We start from the raw sequence: 24,646 nt of genomic DNA, 5'->3' as shown, positions 1-24,646 counted from the left end.
GGGCCCAGGGTGACCCTGCGGCTTGGGGGATGTTTATGGATTATTTGAACATTGAGGTTCTTGCTCAGACTTTGAAAGCAATTATGTGAGAAAGTAAAATGAGGCTCTGCCTAAGGAGGCAGATGAGCTGGGAAATACATTTGGATAATGACCATTTTCTGTTTGCCTCTGGTTATTTGGGGTGGGCCCATTCACGGATGATGCAGTTCCTCACAGATGAGGCATCACCAAAACAGGCTTGTGTGTCTCTATAGTTCGGTTGTATAGATCTCAACTGGAAAAAAAAAAAAAATTGAAAATCTTTTATATCAATACCAAAAAAAGGAAGAATTTAGCCTATAATCTTTCAACAATAAAGCAACCAACACATCCACTGCAGCATAGTAATACCTGCAGAAAAGGTCGTCTTTCCTTTTGGGATTACTGGAGTCTGCACACATTTCCTATCCCGTTATGATTTACACACACACCCATATACCCAGCTGGCTGATAACTTGTTGCAGGGTGTGACAGGTAAAAGCGGGTGTGCTGCTCTCCGTTTGAATGGACTCAGCGATGAGGGGAAGGTCAGGACTGGTTGTCCCCTCCCTGCGTTCTTTAGCAAGAATTCCTTACTTCTGGCTGCCGTTGGGAATATAATCCATAGTTATTTCTGTGGAAAACCTCTAACAAGTTCAGCACATAAAAGTTACTTGTTAGCAATAAGGTAACTAAAATTTGCAGAAATACTGCAAATATTCAGAATGTTACTGCTGCAAATAAAGTTGCTTTAATGTAGTTGCTTTTATTAAAGAGAAATGAGTGAGGTTTGATGAAGTTTAAATGCCATTTAACAACCGGCACAAACTAGAATTCTGTAGAGAAAGATAACATACTTTTTAGCATCCACTTTAGTTCTGTAAGTTTTTCAGTGTAAAAAGCTGCAGCATATTAATGACATCAGGAGCATATCCAAATGCTGGAAATACAGGGACATACTTCAAAAATATGACTTTGATTATGTGTTGGGTTTTATTTTCTTTGCCCACATAGAGCATTTAAAACACCAACACAGACTTGATCCCAATGTGAAAGCTTCCCAGTTGTTTCAGTTAGAAATGAATTGGAACCTGTGACCAGTATTTTATTACACGTTGAAACCAAGTAGATAGTAATTTCTAACTCAGGTTTTATAAAAGGTTGCGATTTGATATATCTAGCCTACAGTTAAGTGGACTAAGCAGGTTATAAACAGCAGCATTCAGGAGGGGTAGGACAGTGGACCTGGGAAGCCTTTCGGAATATGCAAAATACCCTCTTCATCTGCCAGCTCATGGCAGGTGGTGACGTTACTTCTGGTGGGACCACTATACATACATATTTGTTAACCTGAAATAACCCTCATGTTTCTTACTTTTGGTTATACAGAGCTGCTAAGAATTCTGGAAGGATCTGAGTATTTTCACCTCCCTTAAGTAAAAATTGAGTGTTTAGCCCTTCTGGTGGGGGCTTATCACCTCGCAGGACCCTTGCAGTGAGGGGGAGACAATTCCTTGCTACCAGTCCCTCCTGCACAAGGCAGGATACAGTCTAGCCTGATATTTGTTAATCCATAATGGTCTGCCTAAGTGCTGTATAGCAAAAACTTAGTGTGCTTTTCTATGGATAAACCATCCCCGTCGATGCAAATATTTGCTGTTGCAAACTGTTACTGCACATGCAACCGTGGGAGGGTTGCCTGGTTTGCCGCTGATTAGATTTGTACAGCGAGTGACAGCCTTGGACAAAATCCAAATCATACATTAATATTAATATAAACCGATGTAAGTTAATGCAGAATAAACAGTCAGCAGCAGCTAACTCAACAACTGTAGTAAGCTGTCCACTCGAGCCACGGGATTCTTTGTTAGAAGGCACCTGATAGACACTTCACATTACATGTTGTTTAGAGAAAGGGAACAAATCATCACCAAGTTATACCTATGTTAAGGTAAAAAATCCAGAAAAGTTATGGGCTCGACAGTGCTAGGAAAAAATATACGCAAAGCTCTTGCTCTTAATATTTTTTATAACAGAAAAGGAGAGGCTGTCACTGGAAAAGAATTGAAAAAAAGATCTTCTGAATACTACTTTGAAATAAGCAGAACCACCTAGCAGCACAGTATTTTTATGAAACTGTAGCTAAAGGATGCTAATGCCTATGTAACCTCTTCGTTGGGTGCGTTCACTTATTTTTATTAGTTGAACGTGCTTTGTTTTCTGCGCCCCATTGATTAAATTCTGGGTCATATTTGCTGTGGCTGCCAGGGGAAGGGTTACAATAAAGTCAGAGGCAATGAAGATGGGTGCTCATCTAACAGGTGCTCCACTCCCTTTGTTCTTTGTATACACATATTCAAATCACATAAGGCAGGGGACAGGATAGGGCCTGTTAACTCATTGCTGATTTCCCTAGCAAATAAACCAGCAGCTGCAGGTCCAAGCCCTGGCTTAGCGCTGAGAAAAAGGTGGGACCTGTGTGGGACAAGATGCTTTCATGCAGCCCTTTAGCCAACTTCTTTTGGGACTTACAGTGCAAAATATATTTTCTGCTTGTAGGTAAGAAACAGTCTGAATTATATTTGATTGCCACTATGGAGATGTTTGTTGGTTTTATAATCCTAAATTTAAAGGCATTTCTCTTGTATTGTCAGATGTTTTTATTTCAAGAAAGTAGCCTAAAAGCTTTTAATCGGATAGTGTCAAGCTTTTAATCAGATAGTGTCACCTTGTTTTATCAGTGGAGCTATAAACTTTTAGCAACTGACAAAAATTAGTGTTATACATAATCTGTATCTAAAACATTGGCATTGATTATCTATATGTTGTCACATTTTATTATGTAATATATACGTTTTGCATTCTTTTTAACAAGTAAGACTGGACAGGTTCTGAACCAAATTTATACAGAACTTGTAATGCATCTCTTGAAAAATGCGTTATGTTGAGACACTGCTGATGTCTGACAGGAAAATTTATATGTAATATTTAAATGTACTTGGTATTAAAACTAAATTAAGCTTTCAATCAACTGAAGAATATCCTCCCCTTAATAGTACATTTGTAGTACATCTGGGTGCAGTTTTCACAAGTGTCTATTTGTCATCCATGCACTTGATTAAAAAATAGGTGTTCTGTGCACATTGGCAGGAATATCCTGTGATCAAATGTTAGATAAACTTATATTTCTACAAACTCTTGTAGTTCACTTACTCTGTATCTAATTGGTTTTGTAAATATCAACAGAGGGAACATATAATATTACAAATGTAGTGCACTGTCATTCATGTGTAAGGCCGATTTTTCTTTTATCTTCCTTGTGAATTTCATATACCTAGTTTCCTTGATTTTGAGCTAAATACTTTGGCAAGAGTTTTGGCTTCATAACAATTGCAGTTTTATATGAAGATTATTGGATTTCTTTAAAAATTAAAACCTTGGTTGATAAAAAACCACAATGAATATGCACTTTATCTACATTACAGCTTTATTGGGCATTTTTTATTAAAATCCTACAAGAGATACCAGTATGCAAGCAGAGTGCTTTAGAGTACACGTTTGTCCACCAGGAAATCTGATCATATACCCTTACTCAGATACACACGTCTCCTGGCACGGCAAATGTGCAGCTTGTACTTTATATCATGACAAGAACCAGGTGCATCAGGGACATGACACAAAGCCCACCAAAGACACTGACCTCAGAAGCTAAAATTAGGTCCAGTAACAAAGCTCAGTGGAACTTGTTCTTGGGCAAAAATCCCAAACTGGGGAAGAGTATGCCCAAGTCTCTCCTGATATAAATGGGGTATAGGAATTGCAGGTTCCCTAGTCCATTATATCTGGGTTTTTTTCATAAGTGGACATATTTGCAAAAAGTGTAAAAACTGTTATCACTGATCTAGTGACATTTCGTACCAAGTTCAGGGTTTTTGGAGAGCTGAAGAGCTAAATGAACGCTCTGGTGAAAAGCAGTTGAGATTCCAGACTCACTTTGACAAGGAGATGTGCATGTAGAATTCAGAGAATGATAAAACCTTGCTAAGCAGGTTTCAGTTTATGCCATAAACTCGAAAGTTATGTCATAGTTTTTTATTTAAACTAAAGCTGCAGCCCATGTTTTATGTCAACAACGAGTCTGTTGTGCTTGCTAATACTGGTGATAGCAAAGTGAGATGGAAGCAAAGCACAGATCACTGAGCTCCAAATGGAGGTCGTTTTGGTACAACCCTTATGGTCATTATACAAAAACTAGTTTTCAGAATTCCATTGTCTTGGAAAAACGTGTATTGCATTTAGAAAGCTAGAGAGATAAGCTTAAATGGTATGGAATTTGTGCCCAATGAGAATGAAGTAAGAATTTGGCCCATTGGCTTGATTTCAATATTAACATTAATTCAAGGATTAGTCATAACAGTCTTCAGTTTTAATTAAAAGTCAAAATTAGTTTAATAGAATAGAGTCATAGAACCATTTCAGTTGGAAAAGACCTTTAAGGTCATTGGGTCCAACCGTAAATGTAACAATGCCAAGTCCACCACTAAACCATGGCCCTAAGCGCCACACCTACCCGTCTTTCAAATACCCCCAGGGATGGGGACCCCACCACTTCCCTGGGCAGCCCATTCCAATGCTTGACAACCCTTCCAGTGAAGAACACTCCAAACTGCAAAAGATTTGATCTCTGTTAAAGCCAGAACTCTCCCAGCATTGCTCCTGTAAAACCCTTGCCTTTGGCAGAGCACCATTACCTAGCAGCTTCTCAGAGCCTCAGCCTGCCTTGCCCCCCACCCTGCCAGCTGCAGAGGAGCTCCCATGTGCTGATGGCACTCCACAAAATCACCCCAACAGACCCGGAGGGAGCAGCAAAACTGCAATTGCCCAAAAGCCACTCCTGAAAGGACTCCAGGGGAAAACTGGGCTTCTGCCCTCACCACCTCTGGTCTTTGCTAAAATCTCCTTAACTGCAGATCAAAATGTCTTTCCAACCTATTACATGGAGTCACTTTTCTCCATAAATCAAGTGGAACAAAGTTAATTTACAGTTTTTGTTCCCACATTTTTTAACTGAGAAGAAATTAAGTTTTCCAGCCACAATTCTCTTTATCTTGCTGTATTATGGTGGTACCTTCTACACTGGTGATCACAGTTATCCTACTGCTCACTAGACCTGCTTGGGTTTTGCTGATTTTCTGTACAAACAGATCTGTGAGAAATATTATTTGTTATACACATTTTATGATTACAGTGCAGCTGTTACTGGCTTCTTGTCCTACAGCACAATCGCTTATTGACAGCTAAATAAACTCAAGAACTGAGCAGTGTCATGCCTAAAGAATGAGGAAGGATATGGACAGATCTTTTAATTGATCATCTTACATATACAGGGCAGGTTTAGGCTAGACATTACGAAAAAATTCTTCACGGAAAGGGTTGTCAGGCTCTGGAATGGGCTGCCTAGGGCGGTGGTCGAGTCCCCATCCCTGGAGGTATTTAAAAGAAGGATAGATGAGGTGCTTAGGGACGTGGTTTAGTGGTGGGATGGCAGGGTTAGGTTAACGGTTGGACTCGATTATCTTAAAGGTCTTTTCCAACCAAAGTGATTCTATGATTCTATATCTCCCAGCATTTCACAGATGGTTTTGACTTCATTCAAGGAGATTTAAAAGTTGAAATGTATTCAAGAGGTTATATGAAATATATTTCCAACATTAAATATTTTGTGAAGGATTTTCCTGAGGAATTACGCAATTGTTCTCTTTTTCAAATGGACAACAGCCGTTTAAATCTAGTTTGTATTGTAAGGTTCGCAGGGAGGGAATTCACTTCTGAGAAACATTACAACAACCAAGCAAGCTAATCTCCCATTAACCAGAGTCTAGCGAGTCCCTAGGAGCTGTGCAGTGCTAGAAAACAGTGCGAGAACAATAGGCCACAGGTATTATTAAAAGGGGATAGGGGAGGAGGCTTCAATTTCATGTGCTTCAGCCATTTCAGGATTTTGATCTAGAAAAAATTAAGCATGTAAACACCTCTGTCCTGTGTATCCTCCACTCCAAGCCACTCCATATTTTTCTACACTCTTCCTCCTTTTTTGTCCCATTCTCCTCCCGTCTCAGCTGACCCCCAACCCTCCTTTCCACATCAGCATCCATGCAAACCTGAAGTCCTCTGCCCGCTTCCTCTTTAGCCCCTGAGAAGGTGGGGTTTTTTGTCGAAGGTTTTCACTTTCTTTATACACATCACCCCTACAGTGTTCTGCCACATTTTCCTTTCGTTTCCCTGCCATACCCTGAGAAACACTGCAAGCTGTTTTCTCTAGTTGAGTATAGTATTGCTCAGCTTCATGAAAAAGTGAAGCCAGCCACAAAATTACTTTTGGGGGGCAGCCATTGTAGCTGGCTTTGGAGTGACTATAAAACTCACTGCTTCCTGAATGGACAGAATATGACCAGAGATTTCTTAGCAATAGGGTTTTTTCCTGAAATAGGGTTAGTATCTCACAGGTGGGTTTGTGGGTGCCTTCAGCAGCATGGATATCATTGCTGGCTACCCACGAGCCGGTCCCCTCTCACACCACCTCCTCTCTGCTACTTTTCATGCCCTTCCAGAGTACTTCTAATACTAATTACTGGCATTGCATATTGCCATGCTGCATCCATTAACCCTCTTTTTGTGTCCCTACCCTGATCCCCAGCGACAGTTTTCTTTGCGATTAGCTCAAGTGGCAAATGGCTGTGCCGTGAAATTTGAAGATTCTAACCAAAAAGACATATACAGATACCATATTATGCTACCAAATTGATATTTTTTATCTTATCCTGCTATATAATCTAGGGAATTAGACACAAATGAACCTTTAACAATTTGGTTTTGGTTTTGTCGTAAAGAAAAATGCCAGGAAGGTAGGAAATTTAAGAAACTAGGTTATCCCTGCATTATATTAGTCTTATATAAATCTGAGTTATAACCATACAAAAAAGTGTAAGCTTTAATCTTGAGAGTTTTTTCTCTGTGAGAATTTCTCATTTGAGTTCTCCAGGGTTTGCATTTGTGGTTTGGTTTTGTTTGTTTCTTTGTTCTTTCATTTTTACACAGGTATTTGTTCTGCCCTAAAGTTGACAGTACCATCTCATACCATCCATGGTATTGAGGGTCAACCACTCCATCTTACCGTTGACTACAATTTCAACGCTACGGCTTCTGAAATCCAGATAATTTGGCTTTTTGAGAGGCCTCAAAGTAATCCGAAATACTTGCTTGGCTCTGTAAATCAAATAGTAGTTCCGGACCTGGAATACCAGCACAAGTTTACCCTCATACCACCAAATGCATCTTTGATGATCAATCCATTGCAGATCACTGATGAGGGCAATTATATTATAAAAGTCAATGTCCGTGGAAATGGGACAGTAGCTGCCAGTCAGAAGATTCAAGTAGTTGTTGATGGTAAGTTAGTAAAATATGGTATCTTCATTTTGAAAAAAAAAATTCAATAGTTTTGAAGTACTGGTTCTTCTTATCCAGTTGCAATAATGTATAATTTAATCCAACTATACATGAATAAATACTAACAACTAAGTTATGTTATTTTCTACTGGTGCTGGAGGGAATGCTGCAATATGTCATCTTTAAACAGAATTAATATGTTGACTAAATTTTCAGGATCATAAGTAAAAAATCGAATGAATATAGAAACCAATAATTAATATTAAATTAGGTGAACTTCTTAGAAATAATGTGTCATAAGGTTCTGCTGGGCTCTCAATCATGAGGATGCATTAACTTTCAAATAGTCTTTTTCCCTGAACAACTCTTCCCTGAGGAAATCTGCAACCATTTCCCAGCTCAGGTTTTTATTCTGCCTGAAAGCTAGAGGACTGTGGCAAGGTGTCCCTGAAAGAGGAAAGACCACAATGGGATTTGAGGGGGCAAAATTTGACCCCACCTGTAGAATCGTATTCCAGTGTCTTATTCCACTGTCTCCAGGGTTTTTTACTGGAAGATTTATTTGTTGCTCACATTCCCTGTGCTGTACAGCCAGTCAGACAGAGAAGAGCTGACTGCCCCTTCCTTGTCTCTTGCTAGATGAGCTCCCTGCATGGGCCTACCATGTCTTTTACCTTCTGTCACTATCAAAGAGGAGTCATTGACTTTTGCTGGTGATCTTGTGTCTATAGAAGAACCCCAGATCTGAATTCCTAAAATATTGAAGTTCCTTCTTTGTTCTTTACTCCTTGTAATGAGGATAGAAAAAAAAGGGAAATAGAAAATAATGATCTAAAAGAATGACAAGAGGCGCCTGTAATTTATGGATTATATGGAGGGGGCCCTGTAACAGCTGGGTTTGGAATAATGAAACGAATGATGTAGTAGCATGATGAGGTTGTGACTGCCATTTAGCTTCCATACCTGTCCCAGTTTGCAGTCATTTGACAGCATATTTCAGTGGTGCCCGGTGTCAGCTGGGCTGCAGGCAGCCGTACCAAGGAAGTCGCACGCTGTGGGCAATGCGAGGCTTTGCACTCTTTGTTCCTGTGGGATTGCTTGTGAGGCAGGAGCTGGAGGCCATGGTATATCTGACTGCAGCCTTTGTTGTATTACCAGTAATATCAACAGTCTAGTTTTATTTAAGTACTAGAACAATTCTTACAGTCACCAGCTGACTTCTCTTTTCAACCTTTAACCACATTTAATAAACAAAATTTGAAATCCGGGTACTTTCCAGAGAGCATGATGACTGCTATTTGTATCATCTTGACAATGAAGACTGTAATATAGTGGCCTGTCAATTTTATAACTCTTCATATCTCTTTATTTTACAGTTCCTGTCACAAAGCCAGTTGTACATACTGAACCATCTTCAGGGGTAGTGGAGTATGTAGGGAATATTACATTAAAATGTACTGTGGAAAAAGGTACAAGGGTAATTTACCAGTGGATGAAAAATGGGAAGCCTCTCCATGCCTGCCCTAATTACACCTTTTCATCAAACAATGCAACATTTCTAATTGTTCCTGTTGTAAAAGAAGACATTGGGAATTACAGTTGTCTGGTATCCAACCCTGTCAGTGCAATGGAAAGTGAGATAATTGCACCAACCATATATTGTGAGTATATGAAATATTCATAATTACCTTTGTATAAATGATCTGGCTGGAAAGAGTGCCTCTCACTAGGAAACAAGTCAGAAAACAGTTGAGACAACATTACATGTGAGCTTGCATTCAAAATGAGCTTGTTTGTAACAGCGCTAACTTACTACAGCATAATAAAAAGTTACTCAGTGTTAGGCAGTTATGAAGATGAGTCTGAACTGCAGAATTCAAATAGGAACTTCAAGAGTTTCACAGTACAACCATCTTCAGATCTGGAGGAGATATGACTCAAAGGAAAAAATGGGTATACATGAAAATATTGTTAAAAATAGAGACAGCAAACAGTATCAAAAAGCTAGGTATGGGAAGCACCAGGCTGTACTGGTACTGGTTTTAGTGGTTTTCCTCAAGATCATTTTGAGTCCAGTCCTGTTTAATACTTCCATCGATGACATCAGCATAAAGATTGGGAGTATCTCAATGAAATTCACCTATGATGTTAAACCAGGAGGACCAAATGACTTTGACAGAGAAATAGAACTGATATGAAATTTGCTAGTAAAAAAATAAATGGGCATGCACTTTTAGGGAATAAAAACATGAACTTCTGCTGGTAAGATGGAGATTGATTGGGAAATAACTGAGGGGAGTACTAATGGCACATGGAAAATGAGACCACGTGTAGAATACTGTGTGCAGTTCCTGCACATCCCAGAGCAATGATCTCAAACTGGAAAGAACCAGAACAGAAAGGAATGGAGAAGAGACCTGGAGAACTCAGTGTGGCTTAGCAAAAACAGAGCTGAAAGGAGTGTTTGCTTTCCACGTCAAGTGGGAAACATGAGGGAGCAAGAACAGTTGCATAAAGACCAATGCTGGCAGAAGAGTAAACCATAAACTAGACATGTATTTTGACTGGAAATGAAATCAACTGAGAAACTAACTGTGAAAGTAGATGGAGTTCAGGAATGAAATGAGTTGGAGGAAACAAAAGATTGGCTTAATCAGCATTCAACAGTTAGACATTAAATGTTAGAAAGGGTGCTCTAATTTTGTTCCTTATCCCTCCAAATCCCAGTGCCTCCGGGATTTGCCAGCAGCACATGCCATGTATGTGACCTGGCCAGGCTCTAATCCCCATGTCCTCAGGGGTCAAACTGTCCTTCTCAGAGGAGAGCTGAAGTCAGACAGGTCAGGACCTACCTTGCCACCAGCCCTGCTCAGATATAACCAGTTTACCCCGTGGCACAGTGTGGATGGCACAGTGCAAGGACTGGAACTGGATTCCTGTCCAAACAAGGGCTGGTGCTGGCTTTTGCTTTTGCTGGGCTCTATAATCTGGCAGCTGGTAGACACCCCATGCCCTAGACTTGTTGTGGTCACACTACCAGCATATTCAGAACCTACACCTCCTGTTTTCCCCCTCTTCCTTTCTTCTCTGATTATCCATTCTGCTATTTTTTAATTATAACTTGGAAGAATTGGATGACAGGGTGTCTTGCATCTAAAGTGTGTGTGTGTATCTCTACACTGCACCAGGAGAAGAGAAAAAGACTGCCTAAATTAGTGAAGACTTACAAGGACATTCTCGGATGAGAGCTGATCCCTTAGGTGCAGCTTATAAAATTGACAGCAATCCAGACATGAAGATGAAGGAGCTGCTGCAAAGAGTCCTAAACAGGGCAGATGTGAATTGAGCTTCCATTCACATTAGACGGAGGAATCATGATAAAATGCTCTATGAGCAAATAACCAGCACTGATGGATTTTTAGCTTACCTTTATCATAAAAAAAAATCATCATAGTCTTTCCTCAAGGTAGCACACTTTTAAAGGCCTGCCTTAGTACAGTCACAATCTCAGCTCACGTAAGCGCTTGAAGTGCTAAGAATGAGAGCTGCATGCGTACAGATGTGCTGCCTCTACTGCTTTTCTCACTTTAATCAGCTATGAATGGACTTTATACTCCTGTCTCTTCAAAGGATACCTACACAAAGCTTAGGGAGGTTGTATCCAGCACAACCTGACAGCCTTCTTACAATGCAACAAAGTCAGGTCAGGCTAGAAGAATATCTGCCACTCTTGCTGCCTTTCGGACTGCTCCATTTGTTTGTGGCACAGCCCCTTCGGCATTCATGTTGCTGGCCTGCTGCACACAGGACTGGCTCCGGAGTGCCGATCGCGCTGACGGGTGTCTGGGACACTTGCACTGGCAAGGTGTGTGCCCTTCAGCCTCAGTTCTGGTACTGCTTCCCCCCTTCTCCTTCACGCAACTACATCTGTTTTCCAGCAAATTCGAAAAGTCTTTCCAAGTTCTAAACTGAAAACCTATTCTTGACCCATTGTTTAGCAGAACTTTAAAATCTCAAAGTTACTTCAGAGTCCACATTTCTGGAACCTTCTGCTGTTTGAGTGATTGTGATATACGGCTCAAAAAGTCTGTATATATCAAAAACTCGGAGATTCAGTTTTTCTCCATGTGTGGAAAAATTGTTACAAGTATTTGCATTTTCAAAATGTACTTTTTATTTCATCAGAACTGAGGGTTTACTTTGTGCATCATTTAACATTTGAAAAAAATAGTAGGAGAAAACAGTGCAATGCTGCAAGACTATACTACGTGCACTGCTGTCCATGTCCAAGTTGGTGATGAGAGTTGGGGTCTTACTTCCTGAGCTATATGAAGTCACATCATTCGGTCCAACCCCTGCCTGCAGGGGTAGTTTGTCTCCCAGCTCCCAGTTGTCAATAACAATCCAGAACAGGCCGCGGGATCTCCATGTGCCAGATGTCATTGCTGCGGGGGAGTTACTGGGGGTGATAAAAAAAAGGTCAGGCACAGTAAATACCTGCCATCTGCTTGGAAACTGTAACAGTCTCGTGGTGATAGGAGCAATTGGAAATATTCCCACAGAGCCGTAAATTGTTACTCAGAACAGATGATTTATTATTTTACAAGTCATTTAGTTAACTGGCTTTCCTGAGACAAGAGGCAGATTTCTGTGGAGAACGATACTGAAAAGGAGAAGTTAATGCTGAGGGACCCATGAAGGCTGTCACTGTGGGTTTTTACTGAGAATCAGTTCTTCATTTCCCTTTGATATAGTTCTGCTTCTCCATTAGCTATGACGATAATGCACCTCAGAACATGGCTATTGCAGTAGCATGACCCAGAAACAAATTATCTGAAGACTGGAAGAAGCTGCTGTCATGGAGGCTGCAGCAGAATCTGCTGCACTGTGCTGACGGAGTTGCACTTAACAAAGTGGCTTTTCCTTCCTTGGGACTTCCCAAAGCTAGAATATATGTAGTCTTAGAGAGGAAATGGTTAATTACCTGCTTTTCAGAATCATCCTTGAAGCTGTGTCTGTCCCTCAGCTACCCAGTGTTTAGGGATCTCGATGATGTACACGATGCCCAGGAGAGGCAAAAAACTGATCCAGGCAAAGCAGAAGGGTTACGCCATGCTTGCATTCACTTACTCGAGGAATGCTACTTTTCAGACTTTGCCAAGATTTGACTGTTCCTTAAGAAAACCTTTCTTTGTTTTTTTCAAACATACTTTCCCAGCCAGCGTGCATCGGTGTTTTTATAATGGTTTCTTTCCATTTTCAGCTTTCATATGAAAGTGTAGTAATATTGTTAGTGTTGTCTGTCTATGCTGCACTGTTACGATACCGATAAATAAGCAGAACTCAATTCTGATTCTTTTGCAGACTGGGGCAAATCTCCCACTGTAGCGGGGGAACACAGAGGCCAATCAGCTATTCTGACCATTAATCTCTGTTTACATATGTCAAGGGTTATATTATCAGTGAAACTAAAAGCTAATTCTTCTAAGAAAGAATTGGATAGGAGGAAGCACTGAATTGCTCTGAAAAGTAAAAAAGTGTGTTCCTGCCTAGGAATAGTGTGTGAGGAGTTTTACTTTCAGTTATGAAAAAGTCGTGTTCAGTGCATTCCTCTCATTTCCCATCTGAAAAAAAGGGAAGTAAATACCTATAACGGGCGAGCCCCCATGAGAAGCTGGTGTTCCAGACCATCCACAGAAGCATGCAGTCTGAGTGAGGTCAGCCAAGCCAAAGTCGTGGTGATAAGTCTGCAGTTCCCAGAAAGGCTTAATACAGAGTCAGGTGGCTCTTGGATACAGTAAAGCAAATTATTTGGGAACTGCAGAGCCTGTAAAGAAACAGCCCAGCATCTAGAGTTTAAAAACTGCCTTGATTCTTCAGAGTGGCCCCTGCCGTGTAGCTGGGAGCAGCACTAATTCATGCTGAAGTGAATCTGTGTTGCATTTCCCAAGTAAATATTGTGCATGATGTTGGGCCTTTTCTTAAAATGAGGCTGCAAAAAGCTTACCACTAAGAAATAAGTAGAGAAAATAAAAAGTGTGACAAGCTTACGTTGCGAAATATGGACATTTGGTTAAAAGTGGACTAAACTGAGGTCATGGTGTGATAGTCTACATTCTCTTTTCTAAGCCTTCACAAATAGAGAAAAAAACCCAGAGGCACATACAAAATGGCCTGGTTTGTGCTGCATACCTGTGTGGTTTTGAAGAATAAATCAGTCTCGTAAAAAAGACAGATGATAAATAGAAGTGTGCATGTTAGAGGAAGGTCTAATGTCAGCCTGAATTTCCTGATGAGAAATAGAGTCTGAAATGTGCCAGCTTGCCACTTCATGTAGCAGGGAATTTCACATTCAGACATTATCTTATACATTATCTTAATGCTTCCAGACAACCACAGAAAGGTGGAACTATTACTTGATTGCAATGTCTACAATGGGCATAACATTGATTTATCTGCCTTTCTGCTGTGCCATTCTCTGTGAGGCACTTGTCAGCAGCTTTACTGAACTTCAGGGATCGTACCAAAATGATTCCTCCAGCTCATTCTGCATATTTTCTTTTCTGGCTTCTGTCAGTGTTAGGTCTGTGCATTTTTGATCATGCGTGTAAGCCCTTAGGGAATTAGCAACATTAAAATGATTAGTTCTTTTGACTGGAAAAAAGCACGTTTTGATTATTATTTTCTCCACATTAATTTCTATACTTAGATCCCTGTAAAAATAGATTTTAATGTGTAAAGATATAAACCCCCCTCTGAAATGATCTATTAAAATAGCATGGGAAATATTCTTATTGTATTTAAATATACTGTTTCGTTTCCAATTTTCCTATGAAGATTACCCTAAAAATACTTAGCTGCTCAATTTGCTGAATAATGAACACATGACTATTGGACAATATGTGCCTCTTCTAATTCTATTCAGAAACACAGCTTCCTTTCAGCAGAAGGGCTTCCTCTTGAAAGAAACATAGATGTTGAAATAGTAGAAGCCTACTAAAGTGGGGAGAAGGTTAAAGATTCTCTTATCAGTCATTTATGGAAAACTTTTTCTGAAGTTATCTAAGGCACACCCCGCTATATATTATACCTGTAGGATAGTTCCCCAAATAATTATTATACTGCAAAGTATTAGAGTGAATGTTTCTACATTTCAAGGCTAATTTGTTCACTTTTAAATGTGCAGAGAAATTACTTATGCCAATAAGTTTGGCATTTAAGTAGAGAGAATCAAATATGCCCCTGAGGAAGACTTGCTCCTTTACTTCACAGCTTTGCCAACTGTTTTCAGTTTTTGTTCTTTTTGTCATACTGAATGATGCATAGACCTATGCTTTTTCCCTAAGCAGAGATTAGCTCAGTATTAAGTGGATGTAGTCTGAGATAAACCTGGTGCAGATTGAGTTATTGAACTGAAAGTCTTTTAACTGACATGATTAAATCCAATGCCAGCCATTCTAAAGGCTAGTCTAACTTAAAAATTCTATGTTTAGAGATACGCTTCCTATTGAAGTTTAATTCTATACTTTGATTTTAATTTTTCCACTGTGTTTTCTTTTTTTTCAATGCAGATGGACCTTATGGACTTAGAGTTAAATCAGATAAAGGTCTGAATATAAGGGCGGTGTTTACAGTTGACATGGGGGAAGTTATACTGTTCGACTGCTCAGCAGATTCAAATCCACCAAATACTTACTCGTGGATTCAAAGGGCTGACAATACCACTCATGTAATCAAATATGGACCCCATCTGGAAGTTGTATCTGATAAAGTGGCCCAGAAGACAATAGATTACATGTGCCGTGCTTTCAACAATGTGACTGGAAAAAGAGATGAAATTCAATTCACAGTTGTCATTACTTCTGCAGGTAAGAACATTAATTCATTGCCGTAACTGTAACATCTGAGCAGGGTGTCAACCCCAGAAAAAGGAAACCAGTCTTAGAGAGAGAATATATATCAGAAGTGAGGTCTTGCTAACAACGTAGTAAAGGGGATTTTGGCCATTCAGTGGGATCCGGGTTTTACTTGCAGTGTGACATGGCCTGGGACCAGACCCACTAAGATGCTAAAGGTTTGTGAGAGTTCGACACTAAAATATATTTGGCCATTTGGAACTTTATCCTTTGAATAGGAAAACTTCTTTGGTAGGCAAACCTCATCATGACCAGGTAACATGGTGGAAGTATATGTCTCTTACTCTGTTCCTTACTTTTTGCCTTTAAAAATGATAAAGATGAATGGAGAGACTGATGCAGAAATCTGCCAGATGCCAAGGTGGGCCTTTCCTCCCAAGGGCAGATTTTGCCCAAGGCTCGCTGTCCCACAGCTTTCAGGAGCTGTGAGCCCTGGGGCCACCAGGTGACTGGCACATGGGATCGTTTCAAGCATATATCACTGACTAAAATAACCAGGCACAGACTCATAGCTATGAAGGTCTCCAATGTTTTGCCAGTGTGGTTAGGTATTAGAAGATTAGTGTATGATAATAATGCAAGCTGTGATGATGAATGGTTTTATTACAATTTGCTCATAAAAATTATTTTGCTGTCACATTTACAAGTCTACGGATTGACTGCTAGGTTCTGCTGAATGCAAACCTTTATTTCTCATACATTATAACCTCAGTTCCTGTATCAGATTGCATTAAACAGCAAAAAAGCAGTTTTTCTGAAAATTTCCAGAACCATAGAACAGAGAACAAGATATTGAGGAAGTCTGTTATCTCTTATTAATACAGATCGATACAAGTATTTTCAGGTAAGGAATGTATGCTATTAATGTTCAACAAGATAGAATAGATTGCCTTTTAGAAAACTTCACAAAGCAATTTCACTTGTGCAGAACAAAGAGCTCAGCCATTTGTTAGTCAGATAAACAAGGAGAGCAGATGTCCCTCATTCAGGCTGACTTACGGATTCATCACAAATCATGGCTTTCAAAGGCCAAAAAGAAGGAAAAACTCCACAGCTTCATGTTTACTTGCACTTAAAAACATACATTTCCTAATTACAAATATTTTGCTTACATAAACCTTTAAAAAATATTTTATCCTGTGTATTTGCAAATTAAGGAATACGGTTTCTCCCTCTACAGCCATTTTCTTCTTGATGAGTATTTATTCAGATAGCATAAATCCAGATGTCGAGCCGACACTTTGCAATGCAGCACTGATTGACTCCAAGAGGTGTGAATTCACACACAAGGCTAAACTTCAGTGATCCCACTCATGCTAAATTCTGGTTGGAACTGATTAAACATACTAAGCAAAGCCTATGAATATTAATTAATATCCCTTCTCCCTGTCCCCATAATCCTACACACAGAGCCTGGACTGTGCCTCTCAAAATACTGGAAACCCCATTTTCAGCAGTGACAGGAACTTAGATGTTTCAGAAGACCATACTCAACTTCCCCACCTACGGGACCAAAACTCGCCTATATGGCGTTATAAACAGCTGCCTAATTAATGCTAAAAATCATCAAGAAAACAATTATATCAATGTTACAGTTATATCAATTGTTGCACTAAGGTGTTACCCAGTTCTAGCCAAGACTAGTTAGATTTTAAAATAAGAGGAGGTGTCTCATTTTATACATGGGTCATTGCTCAGTTCTCAAGTTGAGTCAACTTGAGTGTGTTAAATGCACATAAAGACCACATCTTTGTTTTCGGTACTGGTATGCCTGTGGAGATAAGATTTATTGAGTCTAAATTTTAAATTATTAATTTTAAAGGACATTTTTAAGGACTCAGATGATTCTCCAGCACTTGGTTTTTTTTTTTTTTTCTGAGGAAAGCAGTACTTTGAAGGAGTATAAAAGAAATTTGGTGAAATTGCAGCTATTTATTTTCCTGTATCTATTCATCTGGTTTGAAATCCACCTATTTAATCTTTGTGACAACCACAGCCAGCACAATGCCAGTGAATTACATTGGAGATGCAGTAGATGCAAGTAATGCTGTCTGTCTGCACAGAAGTTCATAGCTGTACTGGAAACACATCCAGCTAAATAGAACACATTTGAATTGTACTCATAAAGCTGGCACTGACAAATATGCGGCCTTAATTCACCTGTATGGATTGTGATATGGCCTTTAATTACACGAATTCTGCACGATTCAGAGCAAAAGGAGGAAATTAAGGGTGCACAAGCAACTATGTCTGGCATTTCCTAACTTTCACATCCCTGTCTTTGCAAATTCTATGCAAATGTTTTCTACATGGTTTTGTGTATGTAATTGTATACATATTGTATTTTTGTTTTATCAGTAAATCCTGCTGGAATACTGCTGCTAATGCATATCTCATGCAAAAGATCTGAGCAAAGGAAAGAAATACTTTGGATATATTTAGACATGAATACAAACAAACATAATGTATTGGCTTCTGATGGGATTTGATAAACAACCAGGCTGTCAGTGATCCGAAAATCTTTAGAAAAAATACAATAGTTCGGTCATTCCCTCCTACTCTACAGCTCCTGCAACTAGGAGGATTTCCCTTCCATCACTAACTGCTCACCTAATTTCTTGGTAGTTCGGTGTCTCTATGCCTAAAATTAGAATATTCATCTACTTTTTGTGATGCTGTAATTCATGGATTACATTTACTGACCTTCGTTTAGCTCTAGGTACCAATCTATCCTGGACTCATTCCTGATATGCATGTCATTGCTTTTCCAGTTCAGGAGACTTGTGGGGGGAAAAAAGAATTACTGATTCACAAGAACCCAAATTTTGTATCTTTTCTGTGTCTCTATGCAGGTTTACTAGCTTCATATGGCTTTCAAAAGATGCATATTTTTAGTGTCATAATAGCACATTATACAGAACAAGAGACTAAACACAGTACTCATTTTCTTTGTCACAGGATCAGAAAAGCTGGCCCAGAAAGGAAAATCTTTGTCATCTCTTGCAATAATAACAGGAATTTCATTATTTTTGATCCTAGCTATGGCCTTTTTATTCATATGGAAAAGATATCAGCCACATAAAGGTATGTAAAAGTTAAGCACACTCCAGCTCTTCTTTTGGACCATCAGAGCAAAAAGAATGATTTTTCTTTTTTTCTTCTTTTCAGTGATACAACAGAAGCTGCAGAGCAGGTACAAAAATAAATCATTCTTAGGTCTTGAAGTTCTTTCCTGCATCAAGAGAAGCACGTTTTATCATATTAATTTTCTTTCCTTGGCTTATGACATCAAACTGAAAAGCATGTTTATGTTTTCTAGGTCGGAGGCTGATTACAAGAAAGCACAGATATTTTCAGGTAATGCTAATGAAAGAAATGTAAGGTCAAAATCTGTTCTTGTAAAAAATTACCATCTCCACCTACAAAAAGAAAGAAGGAAAGGAAGGGAAGTGTGGTTTTAGCGTGGGTTGCACACCTACCTTACTTACTACCTACTTACTTGAGATAAAACTAAAATGACAACAGGTCAGCACAGGTTAGCTCATGCCTGGACTTCACAGCAGTATGTACCTGTTGGCTTGAATTCTAGCTGTTAATCCCAGTTAGAATCACCTGTATTCTGCTGTTCTCACCGATATGAAATAAATTAGTTATTACGGGATAGCAGTGAGCGGTGATGTGCCATGGGAGGATCACACTTCTAAATGTTAATGGCACCAATCAGGACCAACATCATAAGATGTTAATATGGCATTACAGTATATATATTTTAGCCTTTACCACATTCTGTACCACCTTTCTCTGTGTCATCAGGAGCCAGTGTGGTTTTGTCACTGACTCTTTTCCCTCTGCAATCTTTCCCACATCACCCTGGGCAGGAGAGGCTGGAGACTGGCCATTCTTTGGAAGGGTAGCACTTTTGTTCCCATCCCTTTCTACCAAAGTATCAGAGCAGGCCATAAGCTGCTACATGTGAGAGGATATGTATAAGTATATATAAGTATATGAAGCTTAGGAAGGTAAGAAATTCACTTGAGCACAGAGGGTCCTTCACCCCAGCAAGTGGTATCAGGGGGGAGAATCTCAGCACTGTCTTTAGTGCTGCAGCCTTTGCTGTGGAGGGATGCCCAGGAGTCTCAGATTTCCTGGACAGCAGAGAATGAGACTCCCACCCTAACTACAAGCTGTATCTGAAGTCCCAGATACAATCTGTCAAATGGTTTAATAATGTGTTCCCTTTTTTTATTCCCAGCATTATAAAAGATTCAGGTGGTACTGCCTCACTACAGTGTAGACGTGCTGAGCTGGTGGACTGGGCCTCTTTTCTGTGGGAAATGAAAGCAAACCTGTCTGTTTAGCCTTCCAGCGAAGAGTCCCAATGACTCTACCAAAACTGTTACTGAGGTTAGCAAGAGGCTCCTCAGCTGGTCTGAGGTGTTGGAGATAGCCAAGCACTGTGCACAGCGGCTGTGCAGCTGCCCTGCGTCGCTCTGCGCCAGCTTAGGGGCTTGGCAGGGAAGCAGTTTAAAGCAGATGAAACAACCAACATTCAGATGTTTTAAAAATTAGGCCAAATAACTTTGCCCATCATTACATAAGCTGTCTTTTCCAGACTGTTACTACATCTCCATACCTTTTTTCCTTTGTTTGTTCTAACTTTAGGACATGAAAGTGCTTTGGATGATTTTGGGATATATGAATTTGTCGCTATTCCTGATCTTGCCAGTGGTTCTAGGGTATGTGATTTTACATCATAAGCTGGTGGTTTCTTTTCTATTTCTTAAGGTGTACTAAATATCTGTACTAGAATCCTTCTGGCAGTTTTCTCCTGTTGCTTTTTACAGATGTCCCTCTGGCACCATATTCCTTGCTGTTGTTTATCCAGTACTTACTCTTTCCTTACTATGTTACTAGTACAGTACTTGTATTAACATGGCACAGTAAGGAACTAACCACGTTCTAAAGAGAACAATCTCAGTTGTTACCCTATATTAAAAGAATATTAGTAGTGTTGGGTAGATGGGTAGCACCGAACCCCTTGTGTCACACAAGCAAATTAATTCTTGTGGTGCCATTTTTCCCTTGGCCCTGATATTGCTGCTCAGGCAGCATGCAAGTTCATGCAGAAAAGCTTCAGAGGGGTATTTAAAGTTTTCATTGTAAAAATATGCAAACTAAATCTCAGCTATATTTCACAAGAATTATTTTGTCAGCTTCATGTGTTGCGGGGGAGGACTTAAGCACAGGAATTTTGCTAGCAGAAAAAATCCTACTACATAAGCTACTTCTCTGCATTGTGGCTTTGCTGACATTACTGCATAGCAGTTGGAGATCATTCTGATGTGGTGTAAAAGGACAAAGAACAAATGAGAAATAGGGCCACAAAATTTAGGGACAACAGACTGCAACTGGGAGGAAGTAGACAAAGCACTTCTCCTTTGCTAGGGAAATTTCTGGCAACATAGTCTTGTGCCTTGGAGAGTATCATTATGGTCGGGTAAGGGAGAGCTCTTAAAACATGATGACACAGGGTCACATCAACAGTCACACCTATTTTGTTATGATGATTAGTTCTCATAATATATAATGTATTAGCAAAAAACAGTCATGGATTAATAAACCCTTTGCTGGGGTTAGATGCTTGAAATAGGCATTTCTAGGGCTAGAGTGCTATCGCAAAGGTTGGTGGAGAGGACAGACATTCACAGCAGCAGAGATAAAAGGCTTTTAGAAAACAGAGGAGCCAAACTGTATCTGTGAAAATCTGTGACCACAGGAAGCTTAATAAGTACGGAGATCAGGCCCAAAATCATCATAGCCTTAGGCACACCATGGTACCCCTACAGCTGATCCTATCACAAAGTCACATTCTTGCAGTATCAGAGCCTTAGTAGGTCAGGAGGGAGGGAGAGGTGACAAAGGCAACAGAATGGATGTACAAGCAATGAAATCTGTTCTAATTTCCAGTAAAATTCCAAGAAACAGGAGAAACTCCACTGGTCTATGTTCAGTTACACAGATTTATGGCATTGCAGATAAAGTCAGCATTTGATCCACTGATTCATTGTAGTTAGTTAGCAGAAAAGGGGAAAAATAAGAAAGTGGAGGTAACAAAGAACTGGAGATCGGATAGAGACAGAACGATTGAGCATTCCCTACAGATGGGGCGTCTAGGTGTTGTGTTGACATAAGAGCAGATTTGTATACTTAACATATTGAACAATTTCATTATTACTTCATTTATGGAAATTCCTTGCAGTCCCCTCTCTTTGACATGCTGGTAAGAGTTTTATGCTGAACCCTTTCCCTGAATATTTTCTTCTTTTTTACTATCTATTCTCCTGTTTTTCTCTTTATTAAGTGTTCCTTCCTTTACTTGCAGTACAGTAATAAAATATACTTGCTATATTAAATGCAGGAGCTGCATCCTAAATCTTCTAAGATCCTAATTGAATTTAAAACTATTGCTTGCCTTACTATAAATGTGATGAAAACTTACTCAAATGAAATGTAAACTAAGAGAGATGAACTGTTAAATCCACACACAAACCATTGATAGGGCAAAATTCAAAAAAATGAGAAGTTCCATTATCAGTTTAATTTCTGTTGAAACTTTTCCCATTTGTACTTACATTGTACTTCTTTGCTGCTTTTAGGTTTCAAGTCAATCTGTTCCTGGCCCTGACTTTGTCCCAGGTCAGGATATGCTTAGTACAATTTATGAAGTTATTCAGCATATTCCTGAGCAGCTGCAACAAGACCAGCAACAGTAAGTTAAAGCCTGTGCATGTTCATGTGGTAGCTCAAAGACAAATACTCTTGCATCCAGAACAATTTACATTTTGGTAGCTGGTGTCCGTTTCCAGCAAGAGGGGTAAGGATGGAAAACAGGTGTGAGCTACATCAGTGCCTCCACCGTTTCCTATCCAATCCCTCACTTTTCCTCGACTCCAGTCTGCTGTTTTATCATGCCAGTTTTGTCTAAGTGTGAAAAACAAAAGGTAAGATCCTCAAACACAATTTCAAATGAAAATTCCCAAGGGTTTTAAGAGGGCAGCTATAGTTTCACGGCACTGAGACATCAGCACGTCCCACTGAGCAGGTCGAATCTTCAATCAAACCAGGTTAATCAGCAGCATGGCTTCCAGGCCTGCCAGCCATGTGCCAAGTAGAGTCAGAGGGGAGTTTTTTGCAGTGTTGAAACTGGTCAGCTGATCAATAACCAGTGGTTGTTAAAATGGTCCCTGCTATATTAACAGACAAAGCTTAGTTACCTGAGTAAGCAGTGTCTTAATTTGTATTTTAACTAATGATTTAGACCAAAATAATTCTTGTTCTGCAGTACCCTGGCTGGGAACTCCACAGAAACACTTTTGCTGAGATAAACACCAGGAAGACCACAGCACACCGCGCTTATGCAGTTAGTGTCTGGTAGTCCTGGTTTTGTTCAAATCACCTCCTTCATAGCACTTCTTGGCATAAGAAGAGTGAATATACTGTAAAGTTTCTGTAACTGCTGTATAGCTGCCAGAACTCTGTTGTGAATATCGACAGTCTTTCTTACAAATTAAGAACAGCGCACAAGACTTTATTTGGTAACAAGCCTATTATATCACATTTTCCATGTTTTCTGTTTCTTTTACATTTGAAAAGGAAAATATGCACTCTTAGCAATATCCTAATCAGTTGGCTGAGTAATCGCAATGTTTATGTGACTGCATTAGCAGTCAGTACTTACAATATTAAAAATTTTGTGCTGGTTACATCTTCAACTGTGTGTCCAAATTATGTATGCAAACATGCAGCCATGCCTGTAAAAGCAAGCTGATCAGTGAGAAATCAGTAATGAATTACTGATGACACTTTTGTTCTGCTTGGAGACTTTGACCATTAAGATGATTTTTTAAACCAGATATGAAAAATAGCATTCATAAAGTCCATCTTATTGTTCCTCCTACACACCTGCTTTTTCAATTTTCTCACTTATTCATGACCCCTCTAAAAAAGGAATAAATTAAAAGTAAAGGTAACTTGAATTTTGTGACAGTTCAGATTTCAACTCAAACTTCACAAAACATATTCCGTAGTTGTAAAGGACTCATTTGCATAAACCCATTTTGCTGATCTTTTCATATATCAAGGTTTTAAAAAGGAAATGTAGGAACAAAATTTTCTCTAATAAAACATAGCCTGCTAAACATGATAATGAGTAAACTACGCAGATTAGAAAGACCGCTTTCATGAATTTTCCAATTCCTGGCCAGCCGTGAAGGAGCACTCTGAGTGGTAAATAAATAAGGACAACTAAGTTGATAGTGGTACTTGCAGCAGGATGCTTCAGCATTCAAGGAAAAAACTAAACACCACAGAACAGGGAATGGAGCTGGGAAAGTAATTCCAAACTCCTGTAGAGCAAAGTAATGATTGCTTATGGATGCAGCCACCTGTACAGTAATCAGCAAAGTTCATGGGAAAAATGATACAGAACTTGCCTGCACTCTGCTTACGGCAGGAATTTCTCTTTGTACAAAACAAAAGAACTATGGGAGCCAAATGGGTTTGTTGGTAAAGTGATCATTTTACTCTTATTCCCAGTGGCTCTGACTGGAACTGCTGTAATTTCATAAGTTTATGAGAATTAATGTGCAAAGAAAAATAAGTCAAAACCACTGTTTCGTTCTCAGATTTACAGTCTGAGAATCTTTCGAATCCTCTCTTTGAGTCTAACTTCTCCAGTGGTAGCTGATGTTCTCTCTCTTGCTATTAGAAATCCCTGTGGCAGTATCAGCAAATTCGTGGACTAGCCGACACCTGACACCCTGGGAAGAGCTTTTCCCTTCTACATTTCCTTATGCTTTTATCAGCTTTTTGTCCACTCATCCACACATGCACACATGCCTCTGGCACTCTGAATAATTACAAAATTTTAAACGTGCCCCAGTGCTTAAAAAGCAAGAACACTGCTAGAAAGTAATTAAACTCTTAAACTCTCTTGGGTTTGGCCTGACAGACTCATAATCTAATTGCAGTCAAAAAATCAGCTGAGATGATAGCTGGCTTTGCACTTTTGCGTTCGCATGGTGATATTAGTCACTGTTCACAAGAGCCTTTTGCAGATTTGCCTCCCCTGCTCCTCCAAGGAATCAAAGGGAAGACATCACGGGGAAATCAGTCTTTGAGGAAACTGTTCTGCTCTATCTCGGGGCTCCATAGTCACAAGGTGTTACGTGATTGTCACATACTCAACCGTTTCATTAAACACA

At 39.6% G+C, this 24,646-nt stretch overlaps 1 protein-coding gene across 1 annotated transcript; it reads left to right on the top strand.

The window, feature by feature from the left end:
• The first annotated feature begins 2,507 nt into the window (after nucleotides 1-2,507).
• HEPACAM2 (HEPACAM family member 2) lies at nucleotides 2,508-22,156 on the top strand. The gene is made up of 9 exons (XM_009641837.1): nucleotides 2,508-2,577; nucleotides 7,117-7,467; nucleotides 8,844-9,128; nucleotides 15,039-15,335; nucleotides 18,342-18,467; nucleotides 18,552-18,576; nucleotides 18,703-18,740; nucleotides 20,046-20,119; nucleotides 22,040-22,156. The coding sequence occupies exons 1-9, from the start codon at nucleotides 2,508-2,510 to the stop codon at nucleotides 22,154-22,156; spliced, it is 1,383 nt and encodes a 460-aa protein (XP_009640132.1).
• The last annotated feature ends 2,490 nt before the right edge of the window (nucleotides 22,157-24,646 follow it).

The sequence above is a fragment of the Egretta garzetta genome, unplaced genomic scaffold, assembly GCF_000687185.1.
Source record: "Egretta garzetta isolate BGI_Z169 unplaced genomic scaffold, ASM68718v1 scaffold30, whole genome shotgun sequence".
Classification (NCBI taxonomy): Eukaryota; Metazoa; Chordata; class Aves; order Pelecaniformes; family Ardeidae; genus Egretta; species Egretta garzetta.
This window is presented reverse-complemented; position numbering and strand designations above follow the sequence as displayed.